The sequence below is a fragment of the Mus caroli genome, chromosome 4, assembly GCF_900094665.2.
Source record: "Mus caroli chromosome 4, CAROLI_EIJ_v1.1, whole genome shotgun sequence".
Taxonomy (NCBI): domain Eukaryota; kingdom Metazoa; phylum Chordata; class Mammalia; order Rodentia; family Muridae; genus Mus; species Mus caroli.
Window position 1 is genome coordinate 37080874 of NC_034573.1, and position 23144 is coordinate 37104017.

At 43.9% G+C, this 23144-nt stretch overlaps 1 protein-coding gene across 1 annotated transcript; it reads right to left on the bottom strand.

The window, feature by feature from the left end:
* Window positions 1-1871: 1871 nt before the first annotated feature.
* Window positions 1872-23144, bottom strand: Vcp (valosin containing protein). The gene is made up of 17 exons (XM_021160399.2): window positions 22804-23144; window positions 18638-18749; window positions 18287-18459; window positions 15927-16069; window positions 15391-15521; window positions 13203-13334; window positions 10979-11081; window positions 8532-8665; window positions 8318-8453; window positions 7109-7221; window positions 6491-6655; window positions 6263-6385; window positions 5386-5598; window positions 4770-5078; window positions 4460-4615; window positions 2704-2858; window positions 1872-2542 (listed from the first exon to the last, which is right to left on the bottom strand). Exons 1-17 carry the CDS (start codon window positions 22818-22820, stop codon window positions 2437-2439), a joined length of 2421 nt encoding a protein of 806 aa, XP_021016058.1. The 5' UTR covers window positions 22821-23144; the 3' UTR covers window positions 1872-2436.

Below are 23144 nucleotides of genomic sequence, written 5' to 3' on the forward strand. Positions count from 1 at the left end.
AGTTCAATTTCCAGCAAACATGTTAGCTCACAACCATCTGTACAGGTCTGATGCCCTCTTCTGGCCTGTAGATGTATGTGCAGACAGAACACTCCTAACATTAAAGAAAAAAAAAAAAACTTAAGTAAACTTTTAAAAAAGTTATGGATGCTGGACGTTAGTGGTACACGCCTTTAATCCCAGCACTCGGGAGGCAGAGGCAGGTGGATTTCTGAGTTCGAGGCCTGCCTGGTCTACAGAGTGAGTTCTAGGACAGCCAGGGCTACACAGAGAAACCCTGTTTTGAAACCACACAGCTGGAGAAGCAACTCCTACAAGCCTCCATACTCGAAACCCACAGACATACCCACAACATAAATAAGTGAATACATACATACATACATGTAAAACAAAGTGTAAAGCAGGAGGCGGCCAGGCATGCTGGTATATACCTATAATCTCAGCATTTTGGAGGCTTAGGTAGGTCACTTTGAAGTCAAGGCTAGCCCAGGACATACTCAGTGGTGACAGCATTGGCTGTTCTTTCAAGCCTGAGCTTGATGCCCAGTATCCACATGGCACTTCACAACCATCTTCTGGCTCCAGCTCCAGAGGATATGCTGCTCTCCGGCCTCTGAGGGTATTATGCACACATGTGGTGCAGACAGACACAAGGAAAAAACACCAAATCACAAGAAATTTCCTTTTTTGTTGTTTTTTGTTATTTTGTTTTGTTTTCCTTGAGACAGGGTTTCTCTGTGTAGCCCTGGCTGTCCTGGAACTCGCTCTGTAGACCAGGCTGGCCTTGAACTCAGAAATTCGCCTGCCTCTGCCTCCCAAGTGCTGGGATGAAAGGCGTGCACTACCACGCCCGGCATAAATAAATCTTAAAGAAAAAAAAAAAACTTGGAATCAGTTTTCTCCTTCAACTATGTAACTATGTGGGGCCTGGTTCTAACAAGTGGCTTTACCTGTTGAGCCATCTCTCTAGCCTCCACACAATTTTTTAAAATGAATTTAAAAAGAACAAAAGAGCTGGGTGTGGTGGCGCATGCCTCTGTTAAGTTCAAAGGTCGCTTCTTCTACCTAATAAGTTCCAAGACAGTCGGGGCTACAATGATATCCTGTCTCAAAAATTTTCACTTCGCATGACAAGTTTTTGGCACTGTACTAAATCCCTTGGACTTTTTCAAGGCAAAAATCAGAAAGCTAAATAGGTTTTAGGATGGTATTTACTCTCAGTTTTTGTTGTTGGCTCTCAATAGTAATTTATACCATTTGAGATTATATCATTTCTGCTGGGCAGTAGCAGTGTGCTCCTTCAACCCTAGTACTAAGAGGTAGAGGCAGAGAGACCTGAGTTCAAGGACAGCCTGGTTTACAGAGTGAGATCTAGGACAGCCAGGGCTATACAGAGAAACCCTATTTTTCTAAGGAAGGAAGGAAGGAAGGAAGGAAGGAGGGAGGGAGGGAGGGAGGGAGGAAGGGAGGAGAGGAAGGAGAGNAGGGAGGGAGGAAGGGAGGAGAGGAAGGAGAGAGGGGAGGGGAGGGGAAGGGGAAGGGGAAGAAGGGGAAGGGGAAGGGGAAGGGGGAGGGAGGGAGGGAGGGAAGGAAGGAAGGAGGGAAGGAGGGAAAGAAGGTCTCCCCCCAAACTCCAAAACAAGGTATAAGCAACAGCAGATACCTAGTCTCACACAAGGTGGAGGACTTGACACTCAACACTGTCCTCTAACCTTCTTGTATGCAACCACATTACAGAAAAGCAGATATTTTTAGAAAACAAGGGTATGAATTTTTTTTTGGGGGGGGGGGCAGGAGAGTGGTGGTAGTGGTAGTGGCTGAGTATATCAAGTTTCCAGAAAAAGAAGAGGCACAGTGGCCAGAACGCAGGCTCCATTTTGACCCAACATTTATTGTCCTTTTACAACATGTCTTTTTTTTTTTCTTTTTTGGTTTAGAAACTGCTTATGATTAGTCTTCCAACAGTAACTCAAAAGCATGTAAAATAAAAATCAACCTACTTTCTATATAAACACCCAGCAAACTGAGGCCCCTCATCCACCTACCCAGGTTGGCTACGGGTAAGGGAGGACTTGGACAGCATTGAGTATAGATGCTTTACTGTGGTGATGGTGGTGGCAGTGCCTTGGTTCACACCACACAGGTTACCTGTACCACCCCAAACTACAACAGAAACCGTGTGGGCCCAAGGACCAATTCCTTGCTGGTAACTCACTCTTCACCTCCCAAATGAAAATCACTTTTATTTTATCGCTTTTGTAATTTTTTTTTTTTTTGCAACAGGAAACCCCTGTCCAGAGTCTGACTGGGGCTGAACTGTTCAGACTGAGGAATGGAACAGGCCATGGGCACACCCCTGGTCCCTCTTGGGCAAGCGCCCCCTCCCCCAGGGAACAAGGTCCAGCCAGGCCAGCTCGCTGCATGCTGGCACATCACTTAGCCATACAGGTCATCGTCATTGTCTTCTGTGTACACACTGCCACCTGTGCCACCTCCACTGCCCTGGCTGGGGCCAGCTCCACCCTGGTTCCCTGAAGGGAATCTGTATACACAAGAAAAAAAAAGCCAAAGGAAAGAGAGGATATGGTTAGGGCCTGTACAAGTCTTTCACAACTACTGCTGTCACCTCCTGACGACTCCCACCGTTTCTAAATGTCCCCCCACCCCAAGCAACTTAGGATCTACCCACTGCACCAAGATTACCTGAAGCTGCCAAAACCTCGACTCTGCTGCAGTGTCTGGGCGAACATTTCATACTTCCGAATGTCATTATCACTGACAGAACGTCGGGCAAAACGCATGGCTTCCTCAAAGTGATCTCTGCGGATCTCAGGCACTGGATCGTCCTCTTCTACCTCCTATAAAGTGGTAAGCACAGACCACTATGCTAGTTAGGATCCAGCTTGCACTCTATCCCCTGCCTTCCTACCCTCCATTACTGCAGGAGTCTACTGATATGTGACTCTCCAATCCAAGCTAAAATAATCAGGTGCCAGGCCAAAAATTTCCTAAAAGTGGACCACTACTCTACCTAAATACAAATGTGCAAGTGCATCTTGTAAATGGGAAAACAATACAGACAGAATTCTTACCAGTGGTTGCCAGGGTCTTAGGAAAGGAAAAAGATACTGAACATTTTCATATCCTAACTGTTGTTGCAGTTAGTGAATTTAGACAGGTATGTGAGAAACATGGAAATTGGTAGCTAAAAAGGGTGTAAGACTACCATCTTAATAAATCTTACAACCCTACTAGGAGTTATTTGGCCTCTTATTCCTTTATTCAAAGCTCTCTTTAAAATTTAAAATACTCAACGCTATTGAGAATTAACTCTAACTGCTACGATTTGAGACTAACTCCTAGCACCAACTGTTTTAAGGAGCTTCTTAGAGGAAAGAGTAATGTCACATAGACTATTCCTCTAAAAGATAAAGGAAGCCCCCTTGCTCATTTCTTTTTTTTTTTTTTAAGATTTATTTATTATTATATAAGTACACTGTAGCTGTCTTCAGACACACCAGAAGAGGGCGTCAGATCTCATTACAAATGGTTGTGAGCCACCATGTGGTTGCTGGGATTTGAACTCGGGACCTTTGGAAGATCAGTCGGTGCTCTTACCCACTAAGCCATCTCTCCAGCCCTTGCTCATTTCTTATTCATTCACTAACTTCTAAACAGAGTTGAACCACAGTAAAAAAACAAGTTAGATTATAAATTTTGTAGTTTTTACATTCTTATACCCACATTTTCCATTTTTGGGAATCCAACAATTCCCTTTCCCACCAGGATGAAAACATCTAGACTCTAAGTTTTAAAAATCCTGTTCCAGGGGGCTAGAGAGATAGCTCAGCAGTTAAGAGCAATGAGCTGGCTGGGCGTGGTGGCGCACGCCTTTAATCCCTGCACTTGGGAGGCAGAGGCAGGTGGAATTCTGAGTTCGAGGCCAGCCTGGTCTACAAGGTGAGTTCCAGGACAGCTAGGGCTATACAGAGAAACCCTGCCTCAAGAAAAAAAAAAAAAAAAGCGTAATGAGCTGCTCTTCCAGAGAATCCAGATTCAATTCTCACACCCACGTGGTAGCTCTCAATTTCCTTTAATTCCAGCTCCAGGGGATCTAACACCTTCACACAGACATACACATGGGCAAACACCAGTGCACACAGAATAGGATAAAAATGAAATCCTGTTCTATCTGTCACACAATCATACTTCCATTCCCCTTAAGGTATCAGGTTTAAACTGAGCATACATACAGTCAACCCATCTCTTTCTACATGGGTTTGCTTCTACCATTGAGAGGTAGAATAGGTTCTATCACATCCTGCTTAGCTGTTTAGTACTCATTTTCTTGGGTACCCAGATTTAACATCAGGCACCTTCTTAACATCTCCACTCTCAACTCTGGATCATGGAGAAGGGCCTCTCAACTGGCACATTTGGACAAAGAGTACTGACTCACCATAGCCGATGGATTTGTCTGCCTCTCTCGTTCTCGCCTAATCTCACTTTCAATAGATTCACGAATGGCCAGTTTACAAGCCCGTTGGCAAATTTCTGTCAAATCAGCTCCCGAAAAGCCATTAGTCATCTTAGCCAGGAACTCCAAATCCACATCCTGAAGGAAGCAAGAGAGTACTTTAGCATTGTGCCTTCCTACCGTAGAGCACACAGATCTGTGGGCTACCCACTCAATACATTTGCTTCTGCCTCTGCCACTCCACATCAGCTTCACAGAAAAAAATTCCTGTGGCTGACAACTCTGCACCTGCCTTGGCAACTGGGGACTTTCGCAGATTGGCTTTTAGGATGGCAACACGGGACTTCTCATCAGGAAGTGGGATATAAATGAGCTGATCTAGACGGCCAGGTCTTAGGATAGCAGGATCAATGATGTCAGGCCGGTTGGTAGCTCCAATGATAAACACATTCTTTTTTGTGGACATGCCATCCATTTCTGTCAGAATCTGATTGATGACTCGGTCAGCAGCTCCACCACCATCTCCAATATTGCCACCACGAGCCTTGGCAATTGAATCTAACTCATCAAAGAAGAGTACACAGGGGGCAGCTTGCCGTGCCTATGAGAAAGAAAACAAAGTAATCAATAATGTCCCAGTCGAGCTGCCAGTAATAAAATGTTGTTTTTTGGGGATTTTTTTTTGTTTTTTTTTTTTTGAGACAGGGTAGCCCTGTCTGTCCTGGAACTCACTTTGTAGACCAGGCTGGCCTCGAACTCAGAAATCTGCCTGCCTCTGCCTCCCAAGTGCTGGGATTACAGGTGTGCACCACCACTGCCCGGCATAAAATGTTTTTGACTCTGGAGAAATAGCCTCTTATTTCACCTTGCCCCAACACATACGAACATCAGCCAGCCATCTAGCTCACCTTGTCAAAAATTTCCCGGACATTGGCCTCAGATTCCCCAAACCACATGGTAAGCAGCTCAGGACCCTTGATGGAGATGAAGTTAGCCTGGCATTCATTAGCAATGGCTTTAGCCAGTAAGGTTTTCCCACAGCCAGGAGGTCCATAGAAAAGAACGCCTTTGGAGGGAGTCATGCCAAATTTGAGGAATTTGTCTGGATGTTCCACAGGATACTACAAGAAAAGCAAAGATGATTTAAGGGCAACCCCCATATTTTAAATAAAATCATATTAATCAGAAGCATAGCATCTTTATGGTATGTCTTCTAACATCCAAAATTTTTACATATAGGCTTCCATGCTAGCTAGTCTTTCTTTCTTTTTTTTTTTTTTTTCCTGTTTTTTATAGCCCTGGCTGTCCTGGAACTCACTTTGTAGACCAGGCTGGCCTCAAACTCAGAAATCTGCCTGCCTCTGCCTCCCGAGTGCTGGGATTAAAGGCCTGTGCCACCACACCCGGCTTTTTTTTTCCCCCATGCTAGCATTTTCTTAATTAGTTTTTGATCGGGGAAGGCCCCACCCATTGTGGATGAGCTGTTGGTTCTGGGTCCTTAATAGCACCCCTCCATGTCCTTTGCATCAGCCCCTGCCCTGTTTTGAGTTTCTGTTCCAATTTCCTTCTATGACAAACAGCAATGTGGAAGGAACCCTTTCCTCTCTAACATGCTTTTCGTCATGGTGTTTGATTGCAGCAGTAGTGACCTAAGACAGCTCCTTACTACCTACAAGTGGGTAACAGAGTTATACACACACTTCTTAGTAAATAAGTCTGAGACCTAAAAGGTTGACTATTACATACTGAGGCAATGGCCCACCAGACTAGAACAAATTAGCCGACCTGAACCAACTCCTGAAGCTCACGTTTGACATCCTCCAGGCCTCCAATGTCTTCCCAGGTTACTTGTGGCACCTCTACCACAGTTTCCCGAAGTGCTGATGGGTTGCTTTGACTCAAAGCCCACTAAAAAGGGAATTTGAAAAAGTGGGGATTAGACTTGGGGGAGTGAAGAACACAACAAAATACACATACATATTCCTAATTTGGGATACTATATATGGTCCTTACCCGGAAGTCATCCATAGTAACTGCCAGGGAATTCATGACCTCAGCATCAATGGTCTCATCTTCTAGGTCAATGAGGTCCATTTTTTTCCGGATGGCCTGCAGAGCAGCCTCGGAACATAGGGCTGCCAAATCAGCACCAACATGACCATGAGTCTCATTGGCTACCTGCAAAGAGACGATAGATTGACCATCCTCAAGATCCAGCTGCCTTATCCAGAGTCCTGACTCCATCCCATGCTTCGTACGTATCTCAGATTCCTATTGCCTTGAAGAGATATACTATAGCAGACCTTTTTACCGTCAGAGGGGTTAAATATTCAAGCGGATTAGAGAGCTGAAAATACAGCTGCTCCAACAACTCATACTTACTCTAACCCAGCAACAACTAAGCAGCAGATTCCTGCCCTGAAATCAAAGCTCTCCATCCAGCTCTAAAAAAATGAAAAGATTGGATCTTGCTGTGTAGCTCAGCAGGCCTTAAACTCAGGCTCCTTCTGCCCATGCTCCCCAAGTTCTGGATTACTGGTATGAAGCCTCTTTCTTAGGCTATGTTTGTAATTTGCAACCTCCTAAAACAGAGCTATCCTAAATTCTGGTCAGCCATTATCACCACTCCACCTGTTCCAAGTCCACATCATCTGCCAGTTTCATGTTCTTGGTATGGATCTGAAGAATTTCCAAACGTCCTGTAGCATCAGGTATTCCAATATCTACCTCTCTGTCAAAGCGACCTATAGGACAATAGGGGAATGTAAAATAGGGATAGTTTCTGGTCCACAGAAGTCATTCCAGAACTCTCTTAAGAGTAAGCATTAGGGCTGGCGAGATGGCTCAGTGGTTAAGAGCGCCGACTGCTCTTCTAAAGGTCCGGAGTTCAAATCCCAGCAACCACATGGTGGCTCACAATCATCCGTAACGAAATCTGATGCCCTCTTCTGGAGTGTCTGAAGACAGCTACAATGTACTTACATATAATCAANAAANAAATTAAAAAAAAAAAAAAAAAGAGTAAGCATTAATGCCTCACAACCTGGAAATCTTTCAGGCTTAGGCAAAACAATATATGTGGTTACTTCTCTGGATCTCAAGCCCTTTGGGGTGGAACAACCATTTCTTTTTTTTTTTTTTTTTTTAAGATTTATTTACTGATTATACGTAAGTACACTGTAGCTGTCTTCAGACACTCCAGAAGAGGGAGTCAGATCTCGTTACGGATGGTTGTGAGCCACTATGTTGTTGCTGGGATTTGAACGCCGGACCTTCGGAAGAGCAGTCGGGTGCTCTTACCCACTGAGCCATCTCACCAGCCCAGAGCAACCATTTCAAAGGGGGTCATATATCAAATACCCCACATGACAGATATTTTACATTTCGACTCATAATGGTAGTAAAATTACAGCTATGAAGTAGTAATAACTTTATGATTAAAGGTCACCATAACATGAACCATAACATATATTAAAGGGTTACAGCACTAGGAAGGTTGAGGGAGTGCCCTAGAGGGAACATAGAATGGAGAAAAAAAAAGACCTTAGGTCCTGTCATGGCAAAGAACTGAAGATTAAGTAACCTAGATGAAAGACAGAGGTGAGATAAGCAAATCAAGCCCAGCAGAACTACAATATACCAACAAGAAAGAACAGGTTGGGTTGCACAGTGGTGGTGTACACCTTTATTCCCAAGCACTCAGGAGGTAGAGGCAGGTGAATCTCTTGATGTTGAGGTCAACCTGGTATTTATAGTTTCAGGACAGCCAGGCCTACACAGAGAAACCCTGTCTTGAAAAACCAAAAAAAAGTAAAATTGGAAAGATTTTAAGGTAATTACCAAATCGCCGTAGGGCTGGGTCAATGCTGTTGGGTCTATTGGTTGCTGCCATAACTATCACATGTGCTCTCTGCTTTAGGCCATCCATGAGGGTCAACAACTGAGACACGATGCGACGCTCCACTTCCCCATGAGTCTGTGAAGACAGTATTTCTGGTCAGAAGCTAGGTCAGGACCTTTCAAGTCCTCACCATGCCCTTGGGTAAGTTCGTACTTTCTCTCTTTTGGGTGCAATGGCATCAAGCTCATCGATGAAGATGATAGCAGGAGCATTCTTTTCAGCTTCCTCAAAGGCTTTACGAAGGTTGCTCTCAGACTCACCAGCCAATTTGCTCATGATTTCAGGACCTGAAGAGATACAGAATAGACAATGAGGGGGAGTAAGATGGCTTAATCAGGTCAAGGTACTTGTTTCCAAGCCTGATGACCTTAATCCTGGACCCAACATAGTAGAAACAAGGAACTAATTCCTCCAAGTTGTCCTCTGACTTTCACATGTGCATGAGTACACAATACAAATTTTTTTTAAGATTTATTTTATTTATGAGTACACTGTAGCTGTCTTCAGACACACGGGAAGAGGGCGTTGGATCATATTACTGATGGTTGTGAGCCACCATGTGGTTGCTGAGAATTGAACTCAGGATCTCTGGAAGAGTAGTCAGTGCTCTTAACCGCTGAGCCATTTCTCCAACTCAAGCACAGAATAAATAGACGTTATTTTTTTAAAACAATGACAAAAATCTGTCCTCCCCCATCCCTAAAGAAACTTGTATTTTTTTCCCCTAGCCCAAATACAGGTCCTGAATAAGAATGCAGTAATTTCTGTCTTTAATAGCCTCCCCCCACCCCAAACCCCCATTATCATGTAAGAACTACCAGGCCAGACCAAAGAGAAGAGAAGAGACTCCACATACTTTCGACAGCACAGCTCCAACGGTGGATATGACAAAAATGATTTGGTAAAGACAATGATAGCTCAGCCCATATTCCCCAACTAGTCTCAGATAAAAATAAACCTTTTAGATGGGCATGGTGGCATACGCCTTTAATCCCAGCACTTGGGAGGCAGAAGCAAGTGATATCTGTTGAGTTTCAAGAGCAGCCTGGTTTACAGATGAGTTCTGGGATAGCCAGGACTATATAAGGAAACCCTATCTCAAAACAAACAAGCAAGCAAGCAAACAAACTTTTGATTTATCATTACAGCTTGTTTCTCTGTCTTCAGCTTATTCACAATCCTTCACAAGGGAAGAAAAAACATACGTGGGCTACAAGAGAATTTGCCAGGGCCACACTGTAGGCAAAATATTTTTGTGTACTGCGTAGATTATCTTTGTGGGGCTGGAGAGATGGTTTAGCAGTTAAGAGCACTCACTATTCTTCCAAAGGTCCTGAGTTTAATTCCCAGCAACCACATGGTGGCTCACAACCACCTATAAAGGGATCTGATGCCCTCTCCTGTTATGTCTGAAGATAGCTATAATGCACTCATATACATAAGATAAACAAATCAATCTTTTAAAACAAAAAGGATTACCCTTGCATTATCCAAATGCTGATTTCTCTGCTTCCATATCTATTTGCAATCCTGACATGGCATTGTAATGCTTATTATAGTTGTTCCCCATTTATTCTGACTTCTAACCAGCCAATGGCTGGGCAGAAGAGAAAATAGGGCGGGACTTCCACTAGTATGAAGATGGGGGAAGGAGAATTCAGTGAGGAAATGGTCCTGGAGACATCTCTGAAGCTCAGAGCACCATCTCTCTCAATCATCTGGATACTTTGCAACCAAATATCTAAGATGTTTTGGCTGCCAAACATCCAGATGAGCTTAGAAGATTAGAATAGATCAATGACTTCCCAGGTACGGTGCGGTAAAGCTAAATTAAATAAATCTTAGATTCAGTTTAATTTATTTGTGAGCCAGCCAGGGATAGAGAAATACTGCCACTTTTAAAATTACTGCAATACCACACAGTGAGACCATATCTCAACTCTTATCCCTTTCCACCCCACCCCTAAAAAGCTTTCCCCTTATTGCTTATCTTCTCATAATATACTCATTCATCAGAAAATGTTTAAGTGAGGCTATAGAGACAGAGTCTGCCTTATACACATGAATACCCAAATTAGATCCCTAAAAAACAGGCATGGTGGCACACACTTGTAAATCCAGCACTGGAGAGAGGCAGATTCCTGCAGCTCTCTGGTTAGTCAATCTATATATAGTTCCAGGTCAATGAGACCCTGTCTCTAAAATGGTATGTACCCAAGAACATGAAATTATCCTCTGAACCCCACACATGTGCATGCATACTGCTATATATTAGCACACATGTACACACAAAAATGGCTAAAGTTAGGCTGAAGAGAAGACTCAGTGGCTAACAGCACTGATTGTTTGGTCCAGGGTACAATCCCCAGCACCTACAGTGGTTCATGATAACCTATTAACTCTAGTTCTAGGGGATCAAGCCCTCTTCTGGCCCCCTCAGGCACTGCACATACGTAATACACAGACATGTAGAAAAAACAATAACCTTAAATTATAAGTTTTGTAATGTGCTGAAGGGTATAGGTGCAGATGAATGTTTCCATGAGTTGTCCAACTCAGAAATGAGTCTAGACAGACACAAGACGGACCAAGTCTCTTACCATTGATCAGAAAGAAGAAGGCTCCAGTTTCATTTGCCACAGCTCGAGCAATCAGGGTCTTCCCTGTCCCAGGAGGCCCATACAGCAAGATTCCCCGAGGAGGCTGAGGCCAACAAAATTTAGTTAGGGTCAGAATTTTACCTTCCCCAACTCACCCATTCTAAACTAGCTTGACTAGAGCTCTAGTGAGGGGTGAGCATCAGGGCTCTACAATGATACCATTAAGAAAAAGCCTTTGGTGGCCAGAGGAATGGCTCAGCATTTATGAGCACTGGCTATTTTTCCATTGGTTATGGCTGACAACCACTTGTAACTCCAGTTCTAGATCTATCTGATGTCTTCTTCTGGTCTCTGTAGACACTGAAAGCTTATGGTGCACACATATACGTAACAGAACAGCCACACACATAAAATAGTAATTAAAAAAAAAAAAAAAGAACAAATAAGCCTTTGAGGTACGTTTACAATCCCAGCTGAGGAGGGAAGGAGGACTGCATACTTGAGGCCAGAATGACTGACAATGGGAGACCAAAGAAAACAAAAGAGCCAGATGTGGTCTGAATCTTCATCCCAGCACTCAAGTCAGAGGCAGGCAGGTCTCTGAGTTTGAGGCTAACCTGTTCTATATAGTAAGTTAGGATAGCTAGAGATACACAGGGAAACCCGCTCTGTTGCCCAAAACAAACACAACCAAACAGACACACACTCCTCAGAAATAAACACTGTTAAAGAAAAGTGATGCTGGTGAGATGGCTCAGTGGGTAAGAGCCCCCAACTGCTCTTCCAAAGGTCCAGAGTTCAAATCCCAGCAACCATATGGTGGCTCACAACCATTCGTAATAAGATCTGACTCCCTCTTCTGGAGTGTCTAAAGACAGCTACAGTGTACTTACATATAATAAATAAATAAATCTTAAAAAAAAAAAAAGTGATACCAGAAAGCTGGTAACATTTATAAATGCAATTTACATAGGAGACTAATAGGAGAGTAATAATGAACAACTTTTAAAAAGTCACACCTAGGGACTATAAAAACTGGAAGGATAGTGAATAACAAGTTATTATGCCAAGGGTTTAATTTCTGACAAACCAGGATGCAAGTGATTTACTAAAGCAAGATCAGATTTTCAGGGTTAGAGTTCTTCACTCATGTATTCAACCTTCTAGGACAGTGGTTCGAAATCTGTGGGTCGCGATCACTGGAAAACTCCTATTTCTGATGTCTTAGGACCCCCCAACCATTTCCGTTGCTACTTCCTAACTCTAATTTTGCTACTGAGTGATGTCTTAGTTCCCCAGACTACCAGAAATATGTAATTTCCAGTGGAGAGATCTTACAGGTTGAGAATCGTTGTTTGATGACGTGCTATCAGGTTAAAATGTCTTTTTTACTTTTCCTTTTTTAAAAGATTTATTATATGTATGTATGTGAGTACACTATAGCTGTCTTCAGACACACTAGAAGGGGACATCAGATGGGTGTGAGACACCATGTGGTTGCTGGGAATTTAACACAGGACCTCTGGAAGAGCAGTCAGTGCTCCTAACTGCTGAGCCTTAGAATGTCTTTTTTTTTTTCTTCTCAAAACAGTTATTTCTCTCCTAAAATAACACACAAACAGGACTTCTCTGTGTAACCCTGGCTGTCCTGGAAATCTCTCTATAGAAATGACTGGCAAGCCTCAAACTCACTGATGCACCTGCCTCTGCTATGAATGAAGGCGTGTCTTTTTTTTTCTAAAAATAATCAACTGCAACTTCCTTTTGGAAGTTGTCTGCAGCCTCATGCACAAGACACTGAAACTGCTCTCAATGAAGACAAAACCACTTGTATGCTTACTAGGCAAAGTAGTCACTTTATCTTTAGTGTTCTATTACATAGAAAAGGTCAAAAAACTATATTCTAGATAGGTGGTTCTCAAATATCTAACTCAGTATCCTAATACTCCATTAATCTTCTTTTATTGAGTAATGTTCTACAAAAATTGGCAAAATTAAGGTTAAAATTTTAATAGGATTCATGAGATAAGAACTGTTGTTTAAGCATGTTATCTTTGTGTATATGTGTACATACACATATATGACAATCTATAGCTCTAAAGAATTTAGAGACTTCTATAAACCCAGATTATTATTGCCTCTTTATGCTATTTACGGTAGTCACACCACTGATCATACACTGTCAGCTGCATGTTAGACTCCCCACAGACCTTAGGATACTCACCTTTACACCAATCGCCTTAAAGAGTGCAGGATGTCTCAGTGGCAGCTCCACCATCTCCTTTATCTGAGCTAGCTGCTTCCTGCAACCACCGATGTCATCATAGCCTACTTCATTCAAGGATTCCTCCTCATCCTGAATATAGAAGAGTACAAAACAAACAAAACCCCACAGAAATAGTATTGTCAGCAAAAATACAATTTCTCCAAATCCTCCCACTATTTGGTGTGGAAGAAACTATGCTGTGTGAGACGATTCTCTTCTACAGGAATCTTGTCTTAAGCCAGGAACATGCCTGTAAATTCTGTACTTGGAAGGAGGCAGAAAGACTGAGTGTGAGGCCAGCTTAAGCCACAAAGTGAGTTCCAGACAGCTTATACAGCAATACCCAAAGAAAAACAAAACAAAGCAAAAGCCCCGAAACCCTGCTCTCTCACAGTCCTTAGTTTTACTGGAAAGGGATCCCTACAAAAGCTCAAGCTGACCTACATAGGATTGGGTTCATCAGTACCCCACCCTTAATAGAGTGGGGGTGAGGGAGTGGGTCAGAAAGGCACCACCCTACCCTGCCACCAAACAGAAAAACTGGTAAGGTTGAGTGAGCCCAAACCCCATGAAACTCAGAATTGAGAACAGGAGGACTGGAGCCAACTCCGTGCGTAACTATCTGCTCTGGAAGCCCACCGAGGACCATGGCAGTTAGTCACACAGCATAAAGTTCACTATCTAGATATCTAGATAGGCCCTGGGCATTCAATTCAACCTATGAGCTTCCCTTTTGGGGCACTGTTTCCCTCAAAAGGTATTTAATCTCTAGTTTACCCTGAATAAGGTATTCAAATTCACCATCAAATAAAGCAGTTTGGACAAGCAAGGACCTCTTCAAGGATCTCTTTAGGGAGGTGGGGGGGGGGTGCTTCATATCAATGTCCCTAAATGTCCAGGAGGACTTCTCTCTTCCAGCCCCTCCATACTCTCAGCACTCATTCGGGATCAAACTGGGTTCCACCCATCCCAGGTGCTGCCTTCCCCTTCGTGCCTGGCAAGTGGATGTGGCATACCAGTGGTGCCGGGTACACAGGAGACCAGAAACCACAGCAGTAGTTCCAAACTCCACTGTTTTCCATTTGGAAAAAAAAACAGACTGAGTTCTACCTCCCCTGAGTGGTTGGTGTGTGCCAGACAAGCAGTCTGGCACTGTGGAGCTGGAATATTCCTTAGTGGTGGTATAGCCACTGGTAAGCTATAGCTGTTCAATAACCTCCCCCCACCTGATCAATTCTAAATAAACTGAGTGGGCCACCAAAGGGGGGGGGGGGATGCTAGAGAGATGGCTTAGGGGTTAAGAGCACTGGTTGCTCTTCCAGAAGACGTGAGTTCAATTCCCAGTACCCACATGACAGCTCACAACTGTCTGTAACTCAGGTCTCAGGGGAGCCAACCTGGACATGGCGTATAGACACACACACGCGTGTACACTACCCATTCATGTAAATAAAGGTTTGAAAACAGTCATGAGAGTAGGAAGACCTTTGGGGGGATCAGTAGAATTTTGCACACAGTGGCACATGCCTTTAATTCCATCTTGGGAGGTAAAAGCAGGCAGATCACTGTGAGTTCCAGGCCAGACAGAATAACATAGTGAGACCCTGTCTCAAAACAAACAAAAGGAAGTGGGGTGTGATAGGAACATGATCAAATATAGCCATGTGAGTGCTGGGAATTGAACCCAGGTCCCCTTGAAGAGCAGCCAGTGCTCTTAACCACCAAGCCACAGCCCAATCACATTATTGAGACAGAACCTCACTTCAGAGACCATCATTCTAGACTCAAACTTACAACAATATTCCCACCTCCACCTCCTAAGCATTAGGATTATTGGCATATGCCACCACACTCAGTGCCAATCATTTACATCTTTCAGACTTCATCTTAAACTCATGGGATTGGGTTCTTTCAAGAAATTCTTAGGTGGTTTTCGACTTCCATTAATTTAAGGCCATCCAATCTCCAAAAGTATTCAGTTTGACACACAACATGAATACTACCTGAGTGGTAATGATTTGGGAGATGAGGATGTAATTCAGTGGCAGAGTACTTACCTAACATGCTCAAGGCCCTGGGTCCAAGTCTCAGCACCACAAATAAAAAGCCAAATAAAACCATGAACTGGGATTAGGGAGTAACTCACCTCTCGCTTGATTGGCTCCCCCTCACAGTGGATCACTGTGTCTGGAGCAACAATACAGTAAGGGCTCGGGTCTGTCTCTACAACTTTGAACTCCACAGCACGCATCCCACCCCGGACAAGAAAAATGTCTCCTATAACACAAAGCAATACAAGTGCAATTAGAGATGTCAAGTACAGGACCAGAAACGTCTCCACTAGGCCGCATGATCTAAATACAAAGCTCAGTAGCTATTACTTATGCCTTCCTTCCCTACACCAGGCAATACTAAAACACAACTCTGTATTATACCCCTGTTATAAACAGCCTAAGCTTTCACTACAGCCAACAATGGTAGAGCTGTACACTTTCAACTTGACAGCAACCACATTATCCTTCAGAGACGCATGAGAACGGCATACTATCCTAGAGCACTGAAGGGAGGTAAGAGAGCAGACAACTGAATATGTATGCAGGTTATATCTATATAGGAAAATAACATGGAATTGTTACAAAGTTTACTCAAGTAACAACTGTTCTTAAACTCAGTTTCTCTCACCTTTACGGATGGGCCGATAAGCTTCCAGGAAGTACGGCTTAAGGTATACCTCAAAGAGATTGCCAGTGATGCCTTCCACTGTGTCATCGATAGGTAGAACGTGGATACGTTTGCCATACTTTACATCAGGGCATGGCTGGATGCTGAGGATGACAAGCAGACTCCACATTACCAACCACACTGCAGCCCCAAGCACTGGGTGTCCGAAAGGGCCTGGCACAGACAGCTGATGGCAAGCGAAAGAGAAAAGGCAGGGATGGCCTTAGGTGAAGAGGAGGAGGAAAGCAGGGTGGGAGAGAAGGCAAAGGAACAGCCAAGCACAACTAAGACAGGTCACATTCACGATGAGGTAACAGAAGCCCCCCCATTACTAAGCCAAAATTAAGAATATTTGGAAGCCCCACATATGCACAGTCCTACCACTGGAGTCTTCAATACAAAGATTCAACAATGATAATCCTTTCTAGCTAGTGTCAACCATTTCCTGTCTCTCAGAAGAACTGAGATTACTGTGAATAAGTATGTGCTACCATGTCTAGTCTTCTAGTTAATATTAATATTCCAGTATTACTGGGAGGAGGGGGAACAAGGTTTTACAACTCAATCAAAAAATAATAATCTCTGGCCGGGCAGTGGAGGCACACGCCTTTAATCCCAGCACTTGGGAGGCAGAGGCAGGCAAATTTCTGAGTTCGAGGTCTACAGAGTGAGTTCCAGAGAAACCCTGTCTCGGGGTGGTGGTGGGTGGGTGGGGGGACTCAACTACAGTATCAAAACACCATGAGAAAGCTAGGTAGTCTAAAGAAGAAAGTACTTAAAACATAGTAAGACTTCATTAAAAAAATTTCAGAGACTGAATAGTCCTAGCCAGGTAACTACAAATTCTGAAGCCTCATACCTAACTGGGTACAACCACCAAAACTCACGCATGCCACAGCAGTCCTAGTCAAATTATACACTATGCTCCTCTCCCCTAGGCTTATTATCTGTTTTGCCTTTTGGAGACAGGCTCTCACTATACAAACCATGTTAGCCTGAACTCAGAGACTCACCAGTCTCTGTCACCCAAGTGCTGGAATTAAAGGTATGCACGCACCACCACCAAGCCAGGATTAGGTTTACTTATTTTTTTTATTTTTTCTAAAGATTTATTTATTACATATCTAAGTACACTGTAGCTATCTTCAGACACACCAGAATAGGGCGTCATCCCATTACAGATGGTAGTGAGCCACCATGTGGTTGCTGGGATTTGAACTCAGGACCTCCAGAAGAACAGTCAGTGCTCTTAACCCCTGAGCCATCTCTCCAGCCCTAGGTTTACTTCTTTTTAAAAGAATTCCTTCCTATTCACATTTCCACTTTATTTCAGCACCATTACAAGCCATTAAGTAGTCACAGCATTATAATCATTAGATATAGTGTAGATACATCTGTGTATCATTTAGTAGCTATATATCCTCATACATCTCCAACCCAGTTATGAGGAATTATACTCCCCAGTTGGAAAAACATTTTAAAAGGCATCAAGAAAGCCCTTTGTGGGCTGGAAGATGGCTCAGCAGTTAAGAGCACTGGCTGCTTGCTCTTTCAGAGGTCCTGAGTTCAATTCCCAGCAATCACATGGTGGCTCACAACCACATCTGTAATGGAATCCAATGCCCTCTTCTGATGTGTCTGAAGACAGCGGACAGTGTACTCATATAAATGAAATAAATAAATCTTAAAAAAAAAAAAAAGAAAAGGAAGGAAGGAAGGAAGCTAGCAAGCAAGCCATTTGTCCTAAGGACCATGCAGGGGTGGAGTCTCAAGTCTAGAAAGGCAGTGCAACCTACACACAGCCCTAGAAACATTCCTATGACCAGGTGCATTTATTTCTACAGCTACCCAGAATTCCATCCTGGTTGTAATGCAGGGGGGAGACGGTGTCTATAATGCAGACTCTATCTGGTCTCATTTCCTTTTTTTAAGTATTTATTTATTTATTTATTGGGTTTTTTTAGAGACAGGGTTTCTGTGTAACCCTGGCTGTCCTAGAACTCACTCTGTAGACCAGGTTGGCCTAGAATTCCATCCTGGTTGTAATGCAGGGGGGAGACAGTGTCTATAATGCAGACTCTATCTGGTCTCATTTCCTTTTTTTAAATATTTATTTATTTATTGGGTGTTTTAGAGACAGGGTTTCTCTGTGTAACCCTGGCTGTCCTAGAACTCACTCTGTAGACCAGGCTGGCCTCGAACTCAGAAATCTGCCTGCCTCTGCCTCCCAAGTGCTGGGATTAAAGGCGTGCCCTACCACTGCCGGTTCTGGTCTCATTTCTAAGAGGCCAAGGATCTATATCTCCCGCTTTCATACAAACCTGATGACATCTCCTAGGCGAACTCGGAGGTTATTCCGAACAACTCTATTCATTCGAATCTTTTCATCAGAACACGTGTCATCAGAAAGAACAATGCATACAGCTTCCCGTCTTTTCTTTCCTTTTAGCAACACCGTGTCACCTCGGAACAACTGCAGCTCATCCATCTTGGGCTAAGAAAGAAAAAGCAAAGGCTAAGGACTTTGGGTCACTGACCGTTGGATAGGAAGAAACCCTCTAGGCTAGAATTGCATATAAACCCCATTTTATCCCTCACTGCAAGAAAAATGGCAAAAGAAAGCCAGGAAATCTCTCTACTTAAGTAAAGACTGGACTGGACACCCCACTTACCTGGGACAAGGACACCACGCTGTTATCTTCATTGATGGCTTCATCAACTATTAACCGATTAGGTCGGTTCTTCTGTTTGAGAATGGCTGTTGATAAATCATCACCTTTGGAACTAGAAGGGAAAACTGAAGTTAGACCTAATAGATACTGACCACCAACACTAAGATTCACTAAGGAAAGAATGGATAGACAAAGCTAAAGGAAATCCAGATAAACTCATGAGGAACATAGCCAGCATTTATTTCATTCCCATTCCACATCTTAGTATTTTGAGTGCTGCTGTTCCAATCTGTTAGCCCCAGGGATCCTGTGCCAACATAAGGAAACTGGCCAAAGAATATTAAAAGATATAACAAAAGTAAAGGCTCGGGCTGCAGAGATGGCTCAGCGGTTGAGAGCACTGACTGCTCTTCTGAAAGTCCTGAGTTCAATTCCCAGCAACCACATGGTGGCTCACTACCATCTGTAATGGGATCTGATGACCTCTTCTGGTATGTCTAAAGAGAGCAATGGTGTACTGATATACATAAAATAAATAAATCTCTTTAAAAAAAAAAAGTAAAGGCTCAAAAGCAACCAATAAAAAAAAATTAGTCTTATAGACTCTTAGACTCTACAGAACAGGGCTCTACAACAAGACCAATTAGGCCCTGGTCTTGTTCCAACTCTGGCCATACTTAATTGTGATCTCACTTAAGTTAGTTAACCCGGTTGGACTTTGATTTCATTTGTAAAATGGAGACTGTAAGACCTATCTCAATATTCATTCTTACATTTTGAGACAAAAAAAATGTAAATGTTTTCATAATGTCTCGTACATGATCATTATGATCAATTCTAGAGCTTTGAAGAAGTTTTTTTGTTTTTTTTTTAAGATTTATTTATATGTTATATGTGAGTACACTGTAGCTGTCTTCAGACACTCCAAAAGAGGGCATCAGATTTCATTACAGATGGTTGTGAGCAATCATGTGGTTGCTGGGATTTGAACTCAGGTCCTTTGGAAGAGCAGTCAGTGCTCTTAACCACTGAGCCATCTCTCCAGACCTTAAGTTCTTCTCTGACTGCCTGTTTCCAAGGGAATTAAGAAACTATGCTTAACCAAGCAAGCCTCAAAACAACAGAACACAATGCTTAGCAGTATCCACCACCACCACCACCAAATAAACCTGATGAACCTAGAGCATCTCCTAGTATTATCACAAGAATACCAGGCACACAACAAAGAACATACAGTAAGAAGAGATAAAAGCACATCTATAGAGGCAGAGGCAGGCGGATTTCTGAGTTCGAGGCCAGCCTGGTCTACAAAGTGAGTTCCAGGACAGCCAGGGCTATACAGAGAAACCCTGAGTCGAAAAACAAACAAAACAACAACAACAACAACAACAACAACAAAAACCCAAACTCATAGATAGTCACTTGCCTCTGCCTCCCAAGTGCTGGGATTAAAGGCTTATCATTGAGTTTGAAGACAGACAGATTGGTCTATAGAGTTCCAGGCCAGGGATACAGAAAGAGACCCTAGCTTGCCAAAAAGAAACAAACCAACCAACCAAGCAAAAAGTGTTTTTCAAGGGTTGAGAAGCATTAACTGAAACAGTTAAAACAATGGAAAAAGCAAATGAAAGGGAGAAACTATTTCTTCAACAAATGAATGAAATCCAGACACAGCGTGGTCCATGCCTGTTATCTCAAAAATTGGCAAAAGGCTTCAAATCAGCCTGAGCTGCATACCAAGACTGTTCAAGGATAGTAGTAATCATATTATGCATGTCTACAAAGCACTTCTAGAGTTGAGATGAGACAGCAAAATCAAACAAAAAAGCACTGCCACAGGAAATAGCTTACCTTCACTTATTTTGTTATTTAAAAAAGGGTCCTGCTATATATAGCTCTGCCTGGCTATGTAAACCAAGATGACCTTGAACTTGCAGTGATCCTCCTGTCTTTATTAGAATCACAGGCATGCAACACTCAGCTATGTTGTTACATCTCTAACCATTACTTTATAGGGTAATGGGAGTTTCCTTAGCTCTTGTTGATTCAAAAAATAAATATGTGTAAATCCACCAAATTTTCTACTGGCCCACATCTATGACAGTATCTTCCCCCAGAGGCTGGGCATCTTGTTTGATTTACAGGAGTGCCTCAAGTTATCACTTTGTATTGTATTCTCAAAGGGGCTTTTCAGGACAGCCTCCATCCAATCCAGACCCTAGCCCTGTCTGAGTAGCAGGCCCTTAAAGTCCTGTAATTCTCCAGCTACCCGTGGGGATTAGAGCTGGTACCTCCAAAAGAGCAGAGGGTAACTCCAGCTCTCTAAGTTCGTTAGGGAATCTCCTGTCATCTGCATGACTCAGGTCCTTTCCAGAACTCAAAGATCACAAAAGGAACTTGGAAACTCAGGTAAGAACCACTACAATGAAGGCAGAGACTGCCTATGATGCCAGATTAAAGGAATTCTAATTAAGAAAAAGAAAAAAAATCTAGATATAAGTGGGGCATACTGTGACATTCATGTATCCCCCTTATATGGGAGGTGATGGCAGCAAGACTAGTTCAAACACAGCCTTGACTACAAGGCAGAATTTGAGGTCAATTTGGTCTACATGAGTCCCTGATATCAAAGAGAAAAACATGGGGCAGTGGCAAATCACACCACTAGTCCCAACACTTGGGAGGCAGAGGCAGAAAGACCTCTCTGAGTTTGAGACGGGGCTGGTCTACAGAGGGAATTCCAGGACAGCCAGGGCTACACTGAAAAACTCTGCCTCAAAAAAAAAAAAAAAAAAGAAAAAAGAAAAAGAATTTTAACTTAAAAAAAAAATTGAAAGACTGACAGTATTTTAAAAGTGTTTTTTGTTTTTTTGTTGTTTTTTTTTTTTTTTAATGTTAAGACAAGGGCTCAATATGTAGACTCCCAGTGCAGCTAGCCGTAACGTGCTATTCTGCCTTTCTTTCAGGTTCTGGGATTATGTATGTACACAAAACCACCCATCCTAGCTATTTAAAAATAATAATAATAGTCCTTTTAGCCAAACAACTGAGTGAATACTTCATCCCAAAGAAATGAAACCTACAACACTCAAAACACCTAATGGCTTCAAAACAGCTGGATTTGTATATTTTCCTACACTTGCTAGTTTTTTTCGTTTACTTTGTTTTTGTATGGGAAGCTCTAGTTTCTAACTAAATGGGCTGAAATGGCTAGGTTTTATTTTATGCTCTCTGAAAGATGAAGGTGGGGCTGTAAGAGTCCAGAGACTCAACACAGATGCTTGGGGAAAGAGATGTGTTTATTTTGAAGAGTTAAGCCAACTCTAACCTGCAAGCTCTCAAAGCTAAGATACAAAGAATAAAAACAACTCGGATTCTAACTTCAGCGCCTAAAAATAAAAGAAAACCAACTCCTTTCTAGCCACCTCCGATCAGAGCAAAAACAAAAATATATACACAAAGCAAAACACTAACAAACAAACAAAAAAAAAACCCTAGTTAAAACTTCCGGGTGTTTACAACAGGTCTCCCACGGTGAAAAACTGCCATTTGAGAAAGGCATGACCTGCCCTCTCCCTAACAGCCCCTCACTACACGTAGTTCAGAAGATGCCAACTTCCCGCAGTGACACTGTCCCAGATCCACCGAGACCGGGCTGGCTTCCCCAGGTCTCCCGGCCCGGCCTTCCCTAGAGTCTCAGGGCTCCTGAGGCCTTCACGTGGCCCCAAGTCCACGCCCACCGGGCCCAGTCGCGGCCTCGGGCTTGCAGTGTTTTCCCTTCTCAGGCTCAGGGTCTTCCGCGTGTGGTCGGCGACATGGCCGACCGGCGTGCCAGCGCCAAAGGTCTCCACGCAGGGAGTGTGGACCCCAAGGCCTAACTAGGCCGGGGCCGCCGCGCCGAGGGAGCTACTCAGACCGTCGGGGCCTGCATGACACAGCACCATCTTGTCCAGGCTCCGACCCAGGCCCAGCGCGGACCCGACCTAGGGGGCGCGCGGGTGCACAGCTCGGCCCGAGGCCCTCCCTCGTCCCTGGCCTCTCCTTCCCTCACTCTCCCTCCCGGCCTAGACTCTCCGACGCGGCCCGACCGGGCCTACCCAGCACGGCGGGTCCCACGGTGCGCGCCCCCGCAGCCAGCGGGCGGGCGGGCTCGCGCAGACACTTACTCGGCTCCAGAGGCCATGGCGCGCGCCTCTCCCGGTCGGCGGCTGTGGCGGCCTGAGGGTAACGGCTACGAGAAAGGCAGGCGACCGACTAGGCCCGGGCTGGACTCGCTCAGGCGGAGGAGCAACAGCAGTGACAAACCCTCTGGCAGCCTCCCTCTCGCTTCCTCCCAGGGGCACCGGGGCGGCGGGCGGGCGGGCGGGAGACGCTAGCTCCTAATCCGCGAGGGGGGCAGCGACTAATCAAACGACGGCTGCAAACGCTTCACGGAGACTGAACCGAGAAAAGCCGAATCATCGGAAGGAAAGCTGCTCTAACCCCAACCAATCAGCGCCGGCCTTGG